The sequence below is a fragment of the Oncorhynchus tshawytscha genome, linkage group LG31 (genome assembly GCF_018296145.1).
Source record: "Oncorhynchus tshawytscha isolate Ot180627B linkage group LG31, Otsh_v2.0, whole genome shotgun sequence".
In the NCBI taxonomy this organism is placed as follows: domain Eukaryota; kingdom Metazoa; phylum Chordata; class Actinopteri; order Salmoniformes; family Salmonidae; genus Oncorhynchus; species Oncorhynchus tshawytscha.
Window position 1 is genome coordinate 40,937,636 of NC_056459.1, and position 22,241 is coordinate 40,959,876.

The 22,241-nt window shown below is 40.6% G+C and overlaps 1 protein-coding gene across 1 annotated transcript in view; it reads left to right on the top strand.

Moving 5' to 3' along the window:
- grhl2b (grainyhead-like transcription factor 2b) overlaps positions 1–22,241 on the top strand; it is a 136,668-nt gene that overhangs the window by 109,125 nt on the left and 5,302 nt on the right. The window contains exons 13-15 of the mRNA XM_042309971.1: positions 557–648; positions 2,300–2,385; positions 2,643–2,707. Of these exons, the coding sequence (XP_042165905.1) occupies positions 557–648; positions 2,300–2,385; positions 2,643–2,707 (243 nt within the window). The remainder of the gene's footprint in view (positions 1–556; positions 649–2,299; positions 2,386–2,642; positions 2,708–22,241) is intronic.

The window sequence follows — 22,241 nt, forward strand, 5'->3', positions numbered from 1 at the left end:
ACTCGTTTAACTGTGGATATAGATACTTTTGTACCGGTTTCCTCCGGCATCTTCACAAGGTCCTTTGCTATTGTTCTGGGATTGATTTTAACTTTTCGCACCAAAGCACATTCATCTCTAGGAGACAAACTAAATAGCACGTTTGGCTAATAAAGCCAATAAAACGGCAACGCTTATATAGCCAACGCTCCTCTCCGGCGCGGTCACTGGATCTGCAGTGTTTAGCGTGAATGCGTTCACTGGATCTGCAGTGTTTAGCGTGAATGCGGTCACTGGATCTGCAGTGTTTAGCGTGAATGCGTTCACTGGATCTGCAGTGTTTAGCGTGAATGCGGTCACTGGATCTGCAGTGTTTAGCGTGAATGCAGTCACTAATGTTGGAACTTTGCTTTTAAAACGTGTATTGCAGCCAAAGCGTGATCGAGTTGAATCCCAGCCTCTGAGCAAGCCCTCTTGTTGGTTGTGTATCCCATCTTTGATGTGTGATGAGTGTGTGTGTGTGAGTTAGAGGTCTGACTGGTCTGTTGCTGTTGTTGTTGTTGTGTCCATCATGCAGGAGTGTGTTGGTTAAGAGGATGTTCAGACCGTCAGAGGATGACCTCTCACCTCCTTCCCACAAACAGATCAAAGAGGAAACACACAAGAGAGGTACCAGTCCATATAACCTCTACACAGACCTACCAGTCTGTATAACCCTACAGAGAGGTACTAGTCTATATAACCTCTACAGAGAGGTACTAGTCTATATAACTTCTACAGAGAGGTACCAGTCTATATAACCTCTACAGAGAGGTACTAGTCTATATAACTTCTACAGAGAGGTACCAGTCTATATAACCTCTACAGAGGTACCAGTCTATATAACCTCTACAGTGAGGTACCAGTCTATATAACCTCTACAGAGGTACCAGTCTATATAACCTCTACAGAGAGGTACCAGTCCATAATAACCTCTATACACAGAGCTACCAGTCTATATAACCCTACAGAGGTACCAGGTAGAGGTACCAGTCTATATAACAGTCTCTACAGAGAGGTACCAGTCTATATAACTCTACAGAGAGGTACCAGTCTATATCATCTCTCTATATAACCTCTACAGAGAGGTACCAGTCTATATAACTCTACAGAGAGGTACCAGTCTATATAACCTATACAGAGGTACCAGTCTATATAACCTCTACAGAGGTACCAGTCTATATAATCTCTACAGAGGTACCAGTCTATATAATCTCTACAGAGGTACCAGTCTATTTAACCTCTACAGAGGTACCAGTCTATATAGACTCTACAGAGAGGTACCAGTCTATATAACCTCTACAGAGAGGTACTAGTCTATATAACTTCTACAGAGAGGTACCAGTCTATATAACCTCTACAGAGAGGTACTAGTCTATATAACTTCTACAGAGAGGTACCAGTCTATATAACCTCTACAGAGGTACCAGTCTATATAACCTCTACAGTGAGGTACCAGTCTATATAACCTCTACAGAGAGGTACCAGTCTATGTAACCTATACAGAGGTACCAGTCTATATAACCTCTACAGAGGTACCAGTCTATATAATCTCTACAGAGGTACCAGTCTATATAATCTCTACAGAGGTACCAGTCTATATAATCTCTACAGAGGTACCAGTCTATTTAACCTCTACAGAGGTACCAGTCTATATAACCTCTACAGAGGGGTACCAGTCTATATAACCTCTACAGAGAGGTACCAGTCTATATAATCTCTACACAGAGGTACCAGTCTATAGAATCTCTACAGAGAGGTACCAGTCTATATAACCTCTACAGAGGTACCAGTCTATATAACCTCTACAGACAGGTACCAGTCTATATCACTTCTACAGAGGTACCAGTCTATGTAACCTCTACAGAGAGGTACCAGTCTATATAGACTCTACAGAGAGGTACCAGTCTATATAGACTCTACAGAGAGGTACCAGTCTATATCACCTCTACAGAAGTACCAGTCTATGTAACCTCTACAGAGAGGTACCAGTCTATATAACCTCTACAGAGGTACCAGTCTATATAGACTCTACAGAGAGGTAGCAGTCTATATAGACTCTACAGAGAGGTACCAGTCTATATAGACCCTACAGAGGTACTAGTCTATATAACCTCTACAGAGAGGTACCAGTCTATATAGACTCGGCAGAGGTACCAGTCTATATAGACTCTAAAGAGGTACCAGTCTTTATAATATCCTACTATAGGAGCGCTGCTTCACAGATAAGCCAAAACAACTTCAGTGGCATAACATCCTGAATGTGTCCATCTCTCCACAGTCCTGCTGTATGTGAGGAAGGAGTCGGATGAGGTGTTTGATGCTCTGATGCTCAAGTCTCCAACCCTGAGAGGCCTGATGGAAGCAGTGAGTATCTCTAAAAAAAGATGCTCTATTTAAACCGATCAGAATCAGCAGGGCAGCCAGATTAAGAGGAGGCAAAGTGCAAAGGGAGAAGTTGGGGAGGAAAGCCCTGTTTATGGGGTTAGACCACCTGACCAGAGGGCCTCCACAAGTTAGTTAGTCTCTATCATCTGGATGATCCAGGTTATCCTCTCTGGTATTGGTAAATCGCATCCACAGCTTGTTTGTGGAATCTAAATAACATTGTCTTTCATTCACAGATATCAGAGAAGTATGGAGTTCCCACTGAGAGGATAGCCAAGATGTACAAGAAAAGCAAAAAAGGGTGAGAATGGAATTCTATTGAACACGGCATTAGAATGAAATTCTATTGAACACGGCATTAGAATGAAATAATATTGAGAACGGCATTAGAATGGAATTCTATTGAGCACAGCATCAGAATGGTTTCTATTGAGCACAGCATCAGAATGGAATTCTATTGAACACAGCATCAGAATGGAATTCTATTGAGCACAGAATCAGAATGGAATTCTATTGAGCACAGCATTAGAATGGTTTCTATTGAGCACAGCATCAGAATTGTTTCTATTGAGCACAGCATCAGAATGGAATTCTATTGAACACAGCATCAGAATGGAATTCTATTGAGCAAAGCATCAGAATGGAATTCTACTCAACACGGCATCAGAATGGAATTCTATTGAGCACGTCATTAGAATGGAATTCTGTTGAACAAGGCAGAATGGAATTCTGTTGAACGTGGCATTAGAATGAAATTCTATTAAACACGGCATTAGAATGAAATAATATTGAGAACGGCATTAGAATGGAATTCTGTTGAACACGTCATTAGAATGGAATTCTATTGAGCACAGCATCAGAATGGAATTCTATCGAGCACAGCATCAGAATGCAATTCTACTCAACACGGCATCAGAATGGAATTCTGTTGTAAACGGCATTAGAATGGAATTCTGTTGAACCCGGCATTAGAATGGAATTCTGTTGAACTCGGCATGAGATTGGAATTCTATTGAACACGTCATTAGAATGGAATTCTGTTGAACACGGCATCAGAATGGAATTCTGTTGAACACGGCATTAGAATGGAATTCTGTTGAACACGGCATTAGAATGGAATTCTACTCAACACGGCATTAGAATGGAATTCTGTTGAACACGGCATTAGAATGGAATTCTACTCAACCCGGCATCAGAATGGAATTCTATTGATCACGGCATTAGAATGGAATTCTACTCAACCCGGCATTAGAATGGAATTCTACTCAACACGGCATTAGAATGGAATTCTATTTAACACAGCATTAGAATGGAATTCTATTGAATACGGCATCAGAATGGATTTCTATTGATCACGGCATCAGAATGGAATTCTATTGAACACAGCATTAGAATGGGAATCTATTGAACACAGCATCAGAATGGAAATCTGTTGAACACAGCATCAGAATGGAAATCTGTTGAACATGGCATCCGAATGGAATTCCTTTGAGCACGGCCTTCAGAATGGAAATCCTTTTAGCACGGCATCAGAATGGAATTCCTTTGAGCACGGCCTTCAGAATGGAAATCCTTTTAGCACGGCATCAGAATGGAATTCCTTTGAGCACGGCCTTCAGAATGGAAATCCTTTTAGCATGGCATCAGAATGGAATTCCTTTGAGCACGGCCTTCAGAATGGAAATCCTTTTAGCACGGCATCAGAATGGAATTCTTTTGAGCATGGCACCAGAATGGAATTCTATTGAGCACATAATTATAATGGAATTCTATTGAACACAGCATTAGAATGGTATTCTGTTGAACACGGCATCAGAATGGAATTCTACTCAACATGGCATCAGAATGGAATTCTATTGATCACTGCATCAGAATGGAATGCTACTCAAAACGGCATTAGAATGGAATTCTATTGATCACGGCATCCGAATGGAATTCTACTCAACATGGCATTAGAATGGAATTCTGTTGAACACGGCATTATAATGGAATTCTGTTGAACACGGCATTAGAATAGAATTCTACTCAACACAGCATTAGAATGGAATTCTGTTGAACACGGCATTAGAATGGAATCTGTTGAACAGGGCATCAGAATGGATTTCTATTGATCACGGCACCAGAATGGAATTCTATTGAACACGGCATTAGAATGGAATTCTATTGATCACGAGATTATAATGGAAATCTATTGAGCACATAATTAGAACGGAATTCTACTCAACACGGCATCAGAATGGAATTCTACTCAACACAGCATTAGAATGGAAATCTTTTGAGCACATAATTTTAACGGAATTCTATTGAACACGGCAATAGAATGGTATTCTGTTGAACACGGCATCAGAATGGAATGCTATTCAAAACGGCATTAGAATGGAATTCTGTTGAACACGGCATTATAATGGAATTCTGTTGAACACGGCATTAGAATAGAACTACTCAACACGGCATCAGAATGGAATTCTACTCAACACAGCATTAGAATGGAATTCTACTCAACACGGCATTTGAATGGAAATCTATTGAGCACATAATTAGAATGGAATTCTACTGAGCACGGCAATAGAATGGAATCCTACTCAACACGGCATCAGAATGGAATTCTATTGATCACGGCATCAGAATGGAGATCTATTGTACACAGCATCAGAATGGGAATCTGTTTAACACAGCATCAGAATGGAAATCTGTTGAACACGGCATCAGAATGGAATTCTATTGAACACGGCATCAGAATGGAATTCTATTGAGCATGGCACCTGAATTAAATTATATTGTGCACATAATTATAACGGAATTCTATTGAACACGGCATCAGCATCGGATTCCGTTGAGCACGGCATCAGAATGGAATTCTGTTGAACACGGCATCAGAATTAAATTCTATCGATCACGGCATTAGAATGGAGATCTATTGAACACAGCATCAGAATGGGAATCTGTTGAACACAGCATCAGAATGGAAATCTGTTGAACACGGCATCCGAATGGAATTCCTTTGAGCACGGCATCAGAATGGAAATCCTTTTAGCACGGCATCAGAATGGAATTCTTTTGAGCATGGCACCAGAATGGAATTCTATTGAGCACATAATTATAACGGAATTCTATTGAACACGGCATTAGAATGGTATTCTGTTGAACACGGCATCAGAATGAAATTCTACTCAACATGGCATCAGAATGGAATTCTATTGTACACAGCATCAGAATGGGAATCTGTTGAACACAGCATCAGAATGGAAATCTGTTGAACACGGCATCAGAATGGAATTCAATTGAACACGGCATCAGAATGAAATTCTGTTGAACACGGCATTAGAATGGAATTCTGTTGAACACGGCATCAGAATGGAATTCTGTTGAACACGGCATTAGAATGGAATTCTGTTGAACACGGCATCAGAATGGAATTCAATTGAACACGGCATCAGAATGGAATTCTGTTGAACACGGCATTAGAATGGAATTCTGTTGAACACGGCATCAGAATGGAATTCTGTTGAACACAGCATCAGAATGGAATTCTGTTGAACACGGCATTAGAATGGAATTCTGTTGAACACGACATCAGAATGGAATTCCGCTGAACACGGCATCAGAATTGAATTCTGTTGAACACGGCATTAGAATGGAATTCTGTTGAACACGGCATCAGAATTGGATTCTGTTGAACACAACATCAGAAATGAATTCCGTTGAACGCGGCATTAGAATGGTATTCTGTTGAACATGGCATTAGAATGGAATTCTACTCAACATGGCATCAGAATGGAATTCTATTGATCACTGCATCAGAATGGAATGCTAATCAAAACGGCATTAGAATGGAATTCTATTGATCACGGCATTAGAATGGAATTCTACTCAACACGGCATTAGAATGGAATTCTGTTGAACACGGAATTAGAATAGAATTCTACTCAACACGGCATTAGAACTGAATTCTGTTGAACACAGCATTAGAATGGAATTCTATTGAACACGGCATCAGAATGGATTTCTATTGATCACGGCATCAGAATGGAATTCTATTGAACACGGCATTAGAATGGAATTCTATTGATCACGAGATTAGAATGGAAATCTATTGAGTACATAATTAGAACGGAATTCTACTCAACATGGCATCAGAATGGAATTCTATTGTACACAGCATCAGAATGGGAATCTGTTGAACACAGCATCAGAATGGAAATCTGTTGAACACGGCATCAGAATGGAATTCAATTGAACACGGCATCAGAATGGAATTCTATTGAACACGGCATCAGAATGAAATTCTATTGATCACGGCATCAGAATGGAATTCTACTGAACACGGCATCAGAATGGAATTCTGTTGAACACGGCATTAGAATGGAATTCAAATCAAATCAAATCAAATCAAATTTTTATTTGTCACATACACATGGTTAGCAGATGTTAATGCGAGTGTAGCGAAATGCTTGTGCTTCTAGTTCCGACAATGCAGTAACACGGCAAGTAATCTAACTAACAATTCCAAAAAAAACTACTGTCTTATACACAGTGTAAGGGGATAAAGAATATGTACATAAGGATATATGAATGAGTGATGGTACAGAGCAGCATAGGCAAGATACAGTAGATGATATCGAGTACAGTATATACATATGAGATAAGTATGTAAACCAAGTGGCATAGTTAAAGTGGCTAGTGATACATGTATTACATAAGGATGAAGTCGATGATATAGAGTACAGTATCAACGTATGCATATGAGATGAACAATGTAGGGAAGTAACATTATATAAGGTAGCATTGTTTAAAGTGGCTAGTGATATATTTACATCATTTCCCATCAATTCCCATGATTAAAGTGGCTGGAGTAGAGTCAGTGTCATTGACAGTGTGTTGGCAGTAGCCACTCAATGTTAGTGGTGGCTGTTTAACAGTCTGATGGCCTTGAGATAGAAGCTGTTTTTCAGTCTCTCGGTCCCAGCTTTGATGCACCTGTACTGACCTCGCCTTCTGGATGACAGCGGGGTGAACAGGCAGTGGCTCGGGTGGTTGATGTCCTTGATGATCTTTATGGCCTTCCTGTAGCATCGGGTGGTGTAGGTGTCCTGGAGGGCAGGTAGTTTGCCCCCGGTGATGCGTTGTGCAGACCTCACTACCCTCTGGAGAGCCTTACGGTTGAGGGCGGTGCAGTTGCCATACCAGGCGGTGATACAGCCCGCCAGGATGCTCTCGATTGTGCATCTGTAGAAGTTTGTGAGTGCTTTTGGTGACAAGCCGAATTTCTTCAGCCTCCTGAGCATTGAAGAGGCGCTGCTGCGCCTTCCTCACGATGCTGTCTGTGTGAGTGGACCAATTCAGTTTGTCTGTGATGTGTAGAGGAACTTAAAAACTTGCTACCCTCTCCACTACTGTTCCATCGATGTGGATCACGGCATCAGAATGGGGGGTGTTCCCTCTGCTGTTTCCTGAAGTCCACAATCATCTCCTTAGTTTTGTTGACGTTGAGTGTGAGGTTATTTTCCTGACACCACACTCCGAGGGCCCTCACCTCCTCCCTGTAGGAACACGGCATTAGAATGGAATTGGTAATCAAGCCTACCACTGTTGTGTCGTCCGCAAACTTGATGATTGAGTTGGAGGCGTGCATGGCCACGCAGTCGTGGGTGAACAGGGAGTACAGGAGGGGGCTCAGAACGCACCCTTGTGGGGCCCCAGTGTTGAGGATCAGCGGGGAGGAGATGTTGTTGCCTACCCTCACCACCTGGGGCGGCCCGTCATGGAAGTCCAGTACCCAGTTGCACAGGGCGGGGGTCGAGACCCAGGGTCTCGAGCTTGATGACGAGCTTGGAGGGTACTATGGTGTTGAATGCCGAGCTGTAGTCGATGAACAGCATTCTCACATAGATTCCTCTTGTCCAGATGGGTTAGGGCAGTGTGCAGTGTGGTTGAGATTGCATCGTCTGTGGACCTATTTGGGCGGTAAGCAAATTGGAGTGGGTCAAGGGTGTCAGGTAGGGTGGAGGTGATATGGTCCTTGACTAGTCTCTCAAAGCACTTCATGATGACGGATGTGAGTGCTACGGGGCGGTAGTCGTTTAGCTCAGTTACCTTAGCTTTCTTGGGAACAGGAACAATGGTGGCCCTCTTGAAGCATGTGGGAACAGCAGACTGGTATAGGGATTGGTCAGAATATGTCCGTAAACACACCGGCCAGCTGGTCTGCGCATGCTCTGAGGGCGCGGCTGGGGATAGTCTGGGCCTGCAGCCTTGTATTCTGTTGAACATGGCATTAGAATGGAATTCTACTCAACATGGCATCAGAATGGAATTCTACTCAACATGGCATCAGAATGGAATACTATTGATCACTGCATCAGAATGGAATGCTAATCAAAATGGCATTAGAATGGAATTCTATTGAACACGGCATCAGAATGGAATTCTACTCAACACGGCATTAGAATGGAATTCTGTTGATCACGAGATTAGAATGGAAATCTATTGAGTACATAATTAGAACGGCATTAGAATGGAATTCTATTGAACACGGCATCAGAATGGAATTCTATTGAGCACGGTATTAGACTGGAATTCTATTGAACACGGCATTAGAATGGAATTCTATTGAGCACGGCATCAGAATGGAATTCTATTGAACACGGCATCAGAATGGAATTCTATTGAGCACGGCATTAGACTGGAATTCTATTGAGCACGGCATCAGAATTGAATTCTATTGAGCACGGCATTAGACTGGAATTCTATTGAGCACGGCATCAGAATTGAATTCTATTGAACACGGCATTCGAATGGAATTCTGTTGAACACGACATCAGAATGGAATTCTGTTGAACACGGCATCAGAATGAAATTCTATTGATCACGGCATTAGAATGGAGATCTATTGAACACAGCATCAGAATGGGAATCTGTTGAACACAGCATCAGAATGGAAATCTGTTGACCACGGCATTAGAATGGAGATCTATTGAACACAGCATCAGAATGGGAATCTGTTGAACACAGCATCAGAATGGAAATCTGTTGACCATGGCATCAGAATGGAATTCCGTTGAACACGGCATCCGGATGGAATTCCGTTGAACACGGCATCAGAATGGAATTCTGTTTAACACGGCATCCGAATGGAATTCCTTTGAGCACGGCATCAGAATGGAAATCCTTTTAGCACGGCATCAGAATGGAATTCTTTTGAGCATGGCACCAGAATGGAATTCTATTGAGCACATAATTATAATGGAACTCTATTGAACACGGCATTAGAATGTTATTCTGTTGACCACGGCATTAGAATGGAATTCTACTCAACATGGCATCAGAATGGAATGCTACTCAAAACGGCATTAGAATGGAATTCTATTGATCACGGCATCCGAATGGAATTCTACTCAACATGGCATTAGAATGGAATTCTGTTGAACACGGCATTATAATGGAATTCTGTTGAACACAGCATTAGAATAGAATTCTACTCAACACAGCATCAGAATGGAATTCTACTCAACACGGCATTAGAATGGAAATCTATTGAGCACATAATTAGAATGGAATTCTACTGAGCACGGCAATAGAATGGAATCCTACTCAACACGGCATCAGAATGAAATTCTATTGATCACGGCATTAGAATGGAATTCCATTGATCACGGCATCAGAATGGAATTCCGTTGAACACGGCATCAGAATGGAATTCTGTTGAACACGGCATTAGAATGGAATTCTATTGAACACGACATCAGAATTGGATTCTGTTGAACACGGCATCAGAAATGAATTCCGTTGAACACGGCATTAGAATGGTATTCTGTTGAACATGGCATTAGAATGGAATTCTACTCAACATGGCATCAGAATGGAATTCTACTCAACATGGCATCAGAATGGAATACTATTGATCACTGCATCAGAATGGAATGCTAATCAAAATGGCATTAGAATGGAATTCTATTGAACACAGCATCAGAATGGAATTCTACTCAACACGGCATTAGAATGGAATTCTGTTGAACACAGCATTAGAATGGATGTCTATTGATCACGGCATCAGAATGGAATTCTATTGAACACGGCATTAGAATGGAATTCTATTGATCACGAGATTAGAATGGAAATCTATTGAGTACATAATTAGAACGGAATTCTATTGAACACGGCATCAGAATGGAATTCTATTGAGCACGGTATTAGACTGGAATTCTATTGAACACGGCATTAGAATGGAATTCTATTGATCACGGCATCAGAATGGAATTCTACTGAACACGGCATCAGAATGGAATTCTATTGAGCACGGCATTAGACTGGAATTCTATTGAGCACGGCATCAGAATTGAATTCTATTGAACACGGCATTCGAATGGAATTCTGTTGAACACGACATCAGAATGGAATTCTGTTGAACACGGCATTAGAATGGAATTCCGTTGAACATGGCATTAGAATGGAATTCTGTTGAACACGGCATCAGAATGGAATTCTATTGAACACGGCATCAGAATGAAATTCTATTGATCACGGCATTAGAATGGAATCTATTGAACACAGCATCAGAATGGGAATCTGTTGAACACAGCATCAGAATGGAAATCTGTTGAACACGGCATCAGAATGGAATTCCGTTGAACACGGCATCAGAATGGAATTCTGTTTAACACGGCATCCGAATGGAATTCCTTTGAGCACGGCATCAGAATGGAAATCCTTTTAGCACGGCATCAGAATGGAATTCTTTTGAGCATGGCACCAGAATGGAATTCTATTGAGCACATAATTATAATGGAATTCTATTGAACACGGCATTAGAATGTTATTCTGTTGACCACGGCATTAAAATGGAATTCTGTTGAACAGGGCATCAGAATGGATTTCTATTGATCACGGCACCAGAATGGAATTCTATTGAACACGGCATTAGAATGGAATTCTATTGATCATGAGCATTATAATGGAAATCTATTGAGCACATAATTAGAACGGAATTCTACTCAACACGGCATCAGAATGGAATTCTACTCAACACAGCATTAGAATGGAATTCTACTCAACAAGGCATTAGAATGGAAATCTTTTGAGCACATAATTTTAACGGAATTCTATTGAACACGGCATTAGAATGGTATTCTGTTGAACACGGCATCAGAATGGAATGCTATTCAAAACGGCATTAGAATGGAATTCTATTGATCACGGCATCCGAATGGAATTCTACTCAACACGGCATTAGAATGGAATTCTGTTGAACACGGCATTATAATGGAATTCTGTTGAACACGGCATTAGAATAGAATTCTACTCAACACGGCATCAGAATGGAATTCTACTCAACACAGCATTAGAATGGAATTCTACTCAACACGGCATTTGAATGGAATTCTATTGATCACGGCATCAGAATGGAATTCTACTCAACACGGCATTAGAATGGAAATCTATTGAGCACATAATTAGAATGGAATTCTACTGAGCACGGCAATAGAATGGAATCCTACTCAACACGGCATCAGAATGAAATTCTATTGATCACGGCATTAGAATGGAGATCTATTGTACACAGCATCAGAATGGGAATCTGTTTAACACAGCATCAGAATGGAAATCTGTTGAACACGGCATCAGAATGGAATTCTATTGAACACGGCATTAGAATGGAATTCTGTTGAACATGGCATCCGAATGGAATTCCTTTGAGCACGGCATCAGAATGGAAATCCTTTTAGCACGGCATCAGAATGGAATTCTTTTGAGCATGGCACCAGAATGGAATTCTATTGAGCATGGCACCAGAATGGAATTCTATTGAGCACATAATTATAATGGAATTCTATTGAACACGGCATTAGAATGTTATTCTGTAGAACACGGCATCAGAATGAAATTCTACTCAACATGGCATCAGAATGGAATTCTATTGTACACAGCATCAGAATGGGAATCTGTTGAACACGGCATCAGAATGGAATTCAATTGAACACGGCATCAGAATGGAATTCTGTTGAACACGGCATCAGAATGGAATTCTGTTGAACACGGCATTAGAATGGAATTCTGTTGAACACGACATCAGAATGGAATTCCGCTGAACACGGCATCAGAATGGAATTCTGTTGAACACGGCATCAGAATGGAATTCTGTTGAACACGGCATCAGAATGGAATTCTGTTGAACACGGCATCAGAAATGAATTCCGTTGAACGCGGCATTAGAATGGTATTCTGTTGAACATGGCATTAGAATGGAATTCTACTCAACATGGCATCAGAATGGAATTCTCATTGATCACGGCATTCAGAATGGAATGCTAATCACGGCATTAGAATGGAATTCTATTGATCAACATGGCATTAGAATGGAATTCTATTGAACACGGCATTAGAATGGAATTCTGTTGAACACGGCATTAGAATGGAATTCTATTGAACACAGCATCAGAATGGAATTCTGTTGAACACAGCATCAGAATGGAATCTGTTGAACAGGGCATCAGAATGGAATTTCTATTGATCACGGCATCAGAATGGAATTCTATTGAACACGGCATTAGAATGGAATTCTATTGAACACAAGCATTCAGAATGGAAATCTATTGAGCACATAATTGTCTTCAACACGGCATCAGAATGGAATTCTTTGAGCACGGCATCAGAATGGAATCTTTCAACACGGCATCAGAATGGAATTCTTTTGAGCATGGCACCAGAATGGAATTCTATTGAGCACATCATTAGAATGGAATTCTATTGATCACGGCATCCGAATGGAATTCTACTCAACACGGCATTAGAATGGAATTCTGTTGAACACGGCATTATAATGGAATTCTGTTGAACACGGCATTAGAATAGAATTCTACTCAACACGGCATCAGAATGGAATTCTACTCAACACAGCATTAGAATGGAATTCTACTCAACACGGCATTTGAGTGGAATTCTATTGATCACGGCATCAGAATGGAATTCTACTCAACACGGCATTAGAATGGAAATCTATTGAGCACATAATTAGAATGGAATTCTACTGAGCACGGCAATAGAATGGAATCCTACTCAACACGGCATCAGAATGAAATTCTATTGATCACGGCATTAGAATGGAGATCTATTGTACACAGCATCAGAATGGGAATCTGTTTAACACAGCATCAGAATGGAAATCTGTTGAACACGGCATCAGAATGGAATTCTATTGAACACGGCATTAGAATGGAATTCTGTTGAACATGGCATCCGAATGGAATTCCTTTGAGCACGGCATCAGAATGGAAATCCTTTTAGCACGGCATCAGAATGGAATTCTTTTGAGCATGGCACCAGAATGGAATTCTATTGAGCACATAATTATAACGGAATTCTATTGAACACGGCATTAGAATGGTATTCTGTTGAACACGGCATCAGAATGAAATTCTACTCAACATGGCATCAGAATGGAATTCTATTGTACACAGCATCAGAATGGGAATCTGTTGAACACAGCATCAGAATGGAAAATTGAACACGGCATCAGAATGGAATTCAATTGAACACGGCATCAGAATGGAATTCTGTTGAACACGGCATCAGAATGGAATTCTGGTTGAACACGGCATTAGAATGGAATTCTGTTGAACACATTAGAATGGAATTCATCAGAATGGAATTCTGCTGAACACGGCATCAGAATGAATTCTATTGAACACGGCATTAGAATGGAATTCTGTTGAACACGGCATTAGAATGGAATTGGATTCTGTTGAACACGGCATCAGAAATGAATTCATCAGAATTGAACTAATCATCACGGCATTAGAATGGTATTCTGTTGAACATGGCATTAGAATGGAATTCTACTCAACATGGCATCAGAATGGAATTCTATTGATCACGGCATTAGAATGGAGATCTATTGAACACAGCATCAGAATGGGAATCTGTTGAACACAGCATCAGAATGGAAATCTGTTGACCACGGCATCAGAATGGAATTCCGTTGAACACGGCATCCGGATGGAATTCCGTTGAACACGGCATCAGAATGGAATTCTGTTTAACACGGCATCCGAATGGAATTCCTTTGAGCACGGCATCAGAATGGAAATCCTTTTAGCACGGCATCAGAATGGAATTCTTTTGAGCATGGCACCAGAATGGAATTCTATTGAGCACATAATTATAATGGAATTCTATTGAACACGGCATTAGAATGTTATTCTGTTGACCACGGCATTAGAATGGAATTCTACTCAACATGGCATCAGAATGGAATGCTACTCAAAACGGCATTAGAATGGAATTCTATTTATCACGGCATCCGAATGGAATTCTACTCAACATGGCATTAGAATGGAATTCTGTTGAACACGGCATTATAATGGAATTCTGTTGAACACGGCATTAGAATAGAATTCTACTCAACACAGCATTAGAATGGAATTCTGTTGAACACGGCATTAGAATGGAATCTGTTGAACAGGGCATCAGAATGGATTTCTATTGATCACGGCACCAGAATGGAATTCTATTGAACACGGCATTAGAATGGAATTCTATTGATCACGAGATTATAATGGAAATCTATTGAGCACATAATTAGAACGGAATTCTACTCAACACGGCATCAGAATGGAATTCTACTCAACACAGCATTAGAATGGAATTCTACTCAACAAGGCATTAGAATGGAAATCTTTTGAGCACATCAGAATGGAATTCTATTGAACACGGCATTAGAATGGTATTCTGTTGAACACGGCATCAGAATGGAATGCTATTCAAAACGGCATTAGAATGGAATTCTATTGATCACGGCATCCGAATGGAATTCTACTCAACACGGCATTAGAATGGAATTCTGTTGAACACGGCATTATAATGGAATTCTGTTGAACACGGCATTAGAATAGAATTCTACTCAACACGGCATCAGAATGGAATTCTACTCAACACAGTATTAGAATGGAATTCTACTCAACACGGCATTTGAGTGGAATTCTATTGATCACGGCATCAGAATGGAATTCTATTCAACACGGCATTAGAAATGGAAATCAGAATTGAAGCACATAATTAGAATGGAATTCTACTGAACACGGCATCAGAATGGAATGCTACTCAACACGGCATCAGAATGAAATTCTATTGATCACGGCATTAGAATGGAATCTATTGTACACAGCATCAGAATGGAATCTGTTTAACACAGCATCAGAATGGAAATCTGTTGAACACGGCATCAGAATGGAATTCTATTGAACACGGCATCAGAATGGAATTCTATTGAACACGGCATTAGAATGGAATTCCTTTGAGCATGGCATCAGAATGGAAATGCTTTTAGCACGGCATCAGAATGGAATTCTTTTGAGCATGGCACAGAATGGAATTCTATTGAGCACATAATTATAATGGAATTCTATTGAACACGGCATTAGAATGGTATTCTGTTGAACACGGCATCAGAATGAAATTCTACTCAACATGGCATCAGAATGGAATTCTATTGTACACAGCATCAGAATGGGAATCTGTTGAACACAGCATCAGAATGGAAATCTGTTGAACACGGCATCAGAATGGAATTCAATTGAACACGGCATTAGAATGGAATTCTGTTGAACACGGCATCAGAATGGAATTCTGTTGAACACGGCATTAGAATGGAATTCTGTTGAACACGACATCAGAATGGAATTCCGCTGAACACGGCATCAGAATTGAATTCTATTGAACACGGCATTAGAATGGAATTCTGTTGAACACGGCATCAGAATTGGATTCTGTTGAACACGGCATCAGAAATGAATTCCGTTGAACGCGGCATTAGAATGGTATTCTGTTGAACATGGCATTAGAATGGAATTCTACTCAACATGGCATCAGAATGGAATTCTATTGATCACTGCATCAGAATGGAATGCTAATCAAAACGGCATTAGAATGGAATTCTATTGATCACGGCATTAGAATGGAATTCTACTCAACACGGCATTAGAATGGAATTCTGTTGAACACGGCATTAGAATGGAATTCTACTCAACACGGCATTAGAATGGAATTCTGTTGAACACAGCATTAGAATGGAATTCTATTGAACACGGCATCAGAATGGATTTCTATTGATCACGGCATCAGAATGGAATTCTATTGAACACGGCATTAGAATGGAATTCTATTGATCACGAGATTAGAATGGAAATCTATTGAGTACATAATTAGAACGGAATTCTACTCAACACGGCATTAGAATGGAATTCTATTGATCACGGCATCCGAATGGAATTCTACTCAACATGGCATTAGAATGGAATTCTGTTGAACACGGCATTAGAATGGAATTCTATTGATCACGGCATCAGAATGGAATTCTATTGAACACGGCATTAGAATGGAATTCTATTGATCACAAGATTAGAATGGAAATCTATTGAGTACATAATTAGAACGGAGTTCTACTGAGCACGGCATTAGAATGGAGTTCTACTGAGCACGGCATCAGAATGGAATTCTATTGTACACAGCATCAGAATGGGAATCTGTTGAACACAGCATCAGAATGGAAATCTGTTGAACACGGCATCAGAATGGAATTCTATTGACCACGGCATCAGAATGAAATTCTATTGATCGCGGCATCAGAATGGGATTCCGTTGAACACGGCATCAGAATGGAATTCTGTTGAACACGGCATTAGAATGGAATTCTGTTGAACACGGCACATCAGAATCTGGATTCTGTTGAACACGGCATCAGAAATTAATTCCGTTGAACACGGCATAAGAATGGTATTCTGTTGAACATGGCATTAGAATGGAATTCTACTCAACATGGCATCAGAATGGAATTCTACTCAACATGGCATCAGAATGGAATTCTATTGATCACTGCATCAGAATGGAATGCTAATCAAAATGGCATTAGAATGGAATTCTATTGAACACAGCATTAGAATGGATGTATATTGATCATGGCATCAGAATGGAATTCTATTGAACACGGCATTAGAATGGAATTCTATTGATCACGAGATTAGAATGGAAATCTATTGAGTACATAATTAGAACGGAATTCTATTGAACACGGCATCAGAATGGAATTCTATTGAGCACGGTATTAGACTGGAATTCTATTGAACACGGCATCAGAATGGAATTCTATTGAACACGGCATTAGAATGGAATTCTATTGAACAGACATCAGAATGGAATTCTGTTGAACACGGCATTAGAATGGAATTCTACGTTGAACAAGGCATTATAATGGAATTCTGTTGAACACGGCATCAGAATGGAATTCTATTGAACACGGCATCAGAATGAAATTCTATTGATCACGGCATTAGAATGGAATTCTATTGATCACGCAGATTAGAATGGAATCTATTGAGTACATGGAATTAGAACGGAGTTCTACTGAGCACGGCATTAGAATGGAATTCTACTGAACACGGCATCAGAATGGAGTTCTACTGAGCACGGCATCAGAATGGAATTCTATTGTACACAGCATCAGAATGGGAATCTGTTGAACACAGCATCAGAATGGAAATCTGTTGAACACGGCATCAGAATGGAATTCTATTGACCACGGCATCAGAATGAAATTCTATTGATCGCGGCATCAGAATGGGATTCCGTTGAACACGGCATCAGAATGGAATTCTGTTGAACACGGCATTAGAATGGAATTCTGTTGAACACGACATCAGAATTGGATTCTGTTGAACACGGCATCAGAAATTAATTCCGTTGAACACGGCATAAGAATGGTATTCTGTTGAACATGGCATTAGAATGGAATTCTACTCAACATGGCATCAGAATGGAATTCTACTCAACATGGCATCAGAATGGAATTCTATTGATCACTGCATCAGAATGGAATGCTAATCAAAATGGCATTAGAATGGAATTCTATTGAACACAGCATTAGAATGGATGTATATTGATCATGGCATCAGAATGGAATTCTATTGAACACGGCATTAGAATGGAATTCTATTGATCACGAGATTAGAATGGAAATCTATTGAGTACATAATTAGAACGGAATTCTATTGAACACGGCATCAGAATGGAATTCTATTGATCAGCACAGGCATTAGACTGGAATTCTATTGAGCACGGCATCAGAATTGAATTCTATTGAACACGGCATTCGAATGGAATTCTGTTGAACACGACATCAGAATGGAATTCTGTTGAACACGGCATTAGAATGGAATTCCGTTGAACAAGGCATTATAATGGAATTCTGTTGAACACGGCATCAGAATGGAATTCTATTGAACACGGCATCAGAATGAAATTCTATTGATCACGGCATTAGAATGGAGATCTATTGAACACAGCATCAGAATGGGAATCTGTTGAACACAGCATCAGAATGGAAATCTGTTGACCACGGCATCAGAATGGAATTCCGTTGAACACGGCATCCGGATGGAATTCCGTTGAACACGGCATCAGAATGGAATTCTGTTGAACACGGCATCCGAATGGAATTCCTTTGAGCACGGCATCAGAATGGAAATCCTTTTAGCACGGCATCAGAATGGAATTCTTTTGAGCATGGCACCAGAATGGAATTCTATTGAGCACATAATTATAACGGAATTCTGTTGAACACGGCATTAGAATGGAATTCTGTTGAACACGGCATTAGAATGGAATCTGTTGAACACGGCATTAGAATGGAATTCTACTCAACACAACATTAGAATGGAATTCTACTCAACCCGGCATCAGAATGGAATTCTATTGATCACGGCATCAGAATGGAATTCTATTGATCATGGCATCAGAATGGAATTCTACTCAACACGGCATTAGAATGGAAATCTATTGAGCACATAATTAGAATGGAATACTACTGAGCACGGCAATAGAATGGAATTCTACTCAACACGGCATCAGAATGAAATTCTATTGATCACAGCATTAGAATGGAGATCTATTGTACACAGCATCAGAATGGGAATCTGTTGAACACGGCATCTGAATGGAATTCCGTTGAACACGGCATCCAAATGGAATTCCGTTGAACACGGCATCAGAATGGAATTCCTTTTAGCACGGCATCAGCATGGAATTCTTTTGAGCATGGCAACAGAATGGAATTCTATTAAGCACATAATTATAACGGAATTCTATTGAACACGGCATCAGCATCGGATTCCGTTGAGCACGGCATCAGAATGGAATTCCGCTGAACACTTTATCAGAATGGAATTCCGCTGAACACGGCATCAGAATGGAATTCCGTTGAACACGGCATCAGAATGGAATTCTGTTGAACACGGCATCAGAATGGAATACAGCTGAACACGGCATCAGAATGGAATTCCGTTGAACACGGCATCAGAATGGAATTCTGTTGAACACGGCATCAGAATGGAATTCAGCTGAACACGGCATCAGATTGGAATTCCGTTGAACACCGCATCAGAATGGAATTCTGTTGAACACGGCATCAGAATGGAATTCAGCTGAACACGGCATCAGAATGGAATTCTGTTGAACACAGCATCAGAATGGAAATCAGCTGACGTGCAATCATTGAAAAATAAATTGATGACCTATGATTAAGATTATCCTACCAACCGGACATTGGAACACGGCATCAGAATGGAAATCTATTGAGCGCATAATTAGAACGGAATCCTACTGAGCACGGCATTAGAATGGAATTCTATTGATCCCGGCATCGGAATGGAATTCTACTGAACACGGCATCAGAATGGAATTCCGCTGAACACTTTATCAGAATGGAATTCCGTTGAACACGGCATCAGAATGGAATTCCGTTGAACACGGCATCAGAATGGAATTCCGTTGAACACGGCATCAGAATGGAATTCTGTTGAACACTGCAGCAGAATGGAATTCCTTTGAACACGGCATCAGAATGGAATTCCGTTGAACACGGCATCAGAATGGAATTTAGCTGAACACGGCATCAGAATGGAATTCCGCTGAACACTTTATCAGAATGGCATTCCGTTGAACACGGCATCAGAATGGAATTCCGTTGAACACGGCATCTGAATGGAATTCTGTTGAACACGGCATCAGAATGGAATTCTGTTGAACACAGCATCAGAATGGAATTCTGTTGAACACTGCATCAGAATGGAATTCAGCTGAACACGGCATCAGAATGGAATTCTGTTGAACACAGCATCAGAATGGAAATCAGCTGACGTGCAATCATTGAAAAATAAATTGATGACCTATGATTAAGATTATCCTACCAACCGGACATTGGAACACGGCATCAGAATGGAAATCTATTGAGCACATAATTAGAACGGAATCCTACTGAGCACGGCATTAGAATGGAATTCTATTGATCCCGGCATCGGAATGGAATTCTACTGAACACGGCATCAGAATGGAATTCCGCTGAACACTTTATCAGAATGGAATTCCGTTGAACACGGCATCAGAATGGAATTCCGTTGAACACGGCATCAGAATGGAATTCCGTTGAACACGGCATCAGAATGACACGGCATCAGAATGGAATTCCGTTGAACACGGCATCTGAATGGAATTCTGTTGAACACGGCATCAGAATGGAATTCTGTTGAACACAGCATCAGAATGGAATTCAGCTGAACACGGCATCAGAATGGAATTCTGTTGAACACTGCATCAGAATGGAATTCAGCTGAACACGGCATCAGAATGGAATTCTGTTGAACACAGCATCAGAATGGAAATCAGCTGATGTGCAATCATTGTGCAATCATTGAAAAATAAATTGATGACCTATGATTAAGATTATCCTACCAACCGGACATTAAAAACTGTAACATCTTATGTTTCACTGAGACGTGGCTGAACGAAGATATGGACAATAAATAGCTAGCAGGATTTTCCCTGCACCGGCAGAACAGAGACGCTACCTCTGGTAAGACGAGGGGTGGGGTGTGTGTCTATTTGTCAATAACTGCTGGTGCGTGATGTCTAATATTAAAGAAGTCTCGAGGTATTGCTCACTTGAGGTAGTACCTTATTATAAGATGTAGACCACACTATCAACCAAGAGAGTTCTCATTTGTGTTATTCGTAGCTGTCTATTTACCACCACAGAATGAAGCTGGCGCTAAGACCGTACTCAACCAACTCTTTAAGGTCATAAGCAAAGAAGATAATGCTCACCCAGAAGCTTCGCTCCTAATGGCCGGGGACTTTAATGCAGGCAAACTTAAATCAGTTTTACCACATTTTTACCAGCATGTCACATGTGCAACCAGGGGGAAAAAATCCTAGACCACCTTTACTCCACACACAGAGATGCATACAAAGCTCTCACCAGCCCTCCATTTGGCAAATCTGACCATAATTCTGTCCTCCTGATTCCTGCTTACAAGCTAAAATAAAGCAGGAAGTACCAGTGACTCACTCAAAACGGAACTGGTCAGATGACACGGATGCTACACTACAGGACTGTTTTGCTAGCACAGACAGGAATATGTTCCGGGATTCATCCAATGGCATTGAGGAGTACACCAACTCAGTCATCGGCTTCATCAATAAGTGCATCAATGATGTCGTCTCCACATTGACTGTACGTACATATCCCCACCAGAAGCCACGAATTACAGGCAACATCCGCATTGAGCTAAAGAATAGAGCTGCCGCTTTCAAGGAACGGGAGACTAATTCGGACGTTTACAAGAAACACCACTATGCCCTCATCAAACAAGCAAAGCATCAATACAGGATTCAAATTGAGGCAGCAGACTTTGTGAAAATAATATTTTTGTCATTCTCAAAACTTTTGGCCATGACTGTATAGGGAGGTCAGAGAACTGGCAGTGTGGTGCCAGGACAACAACCTCTCCCTC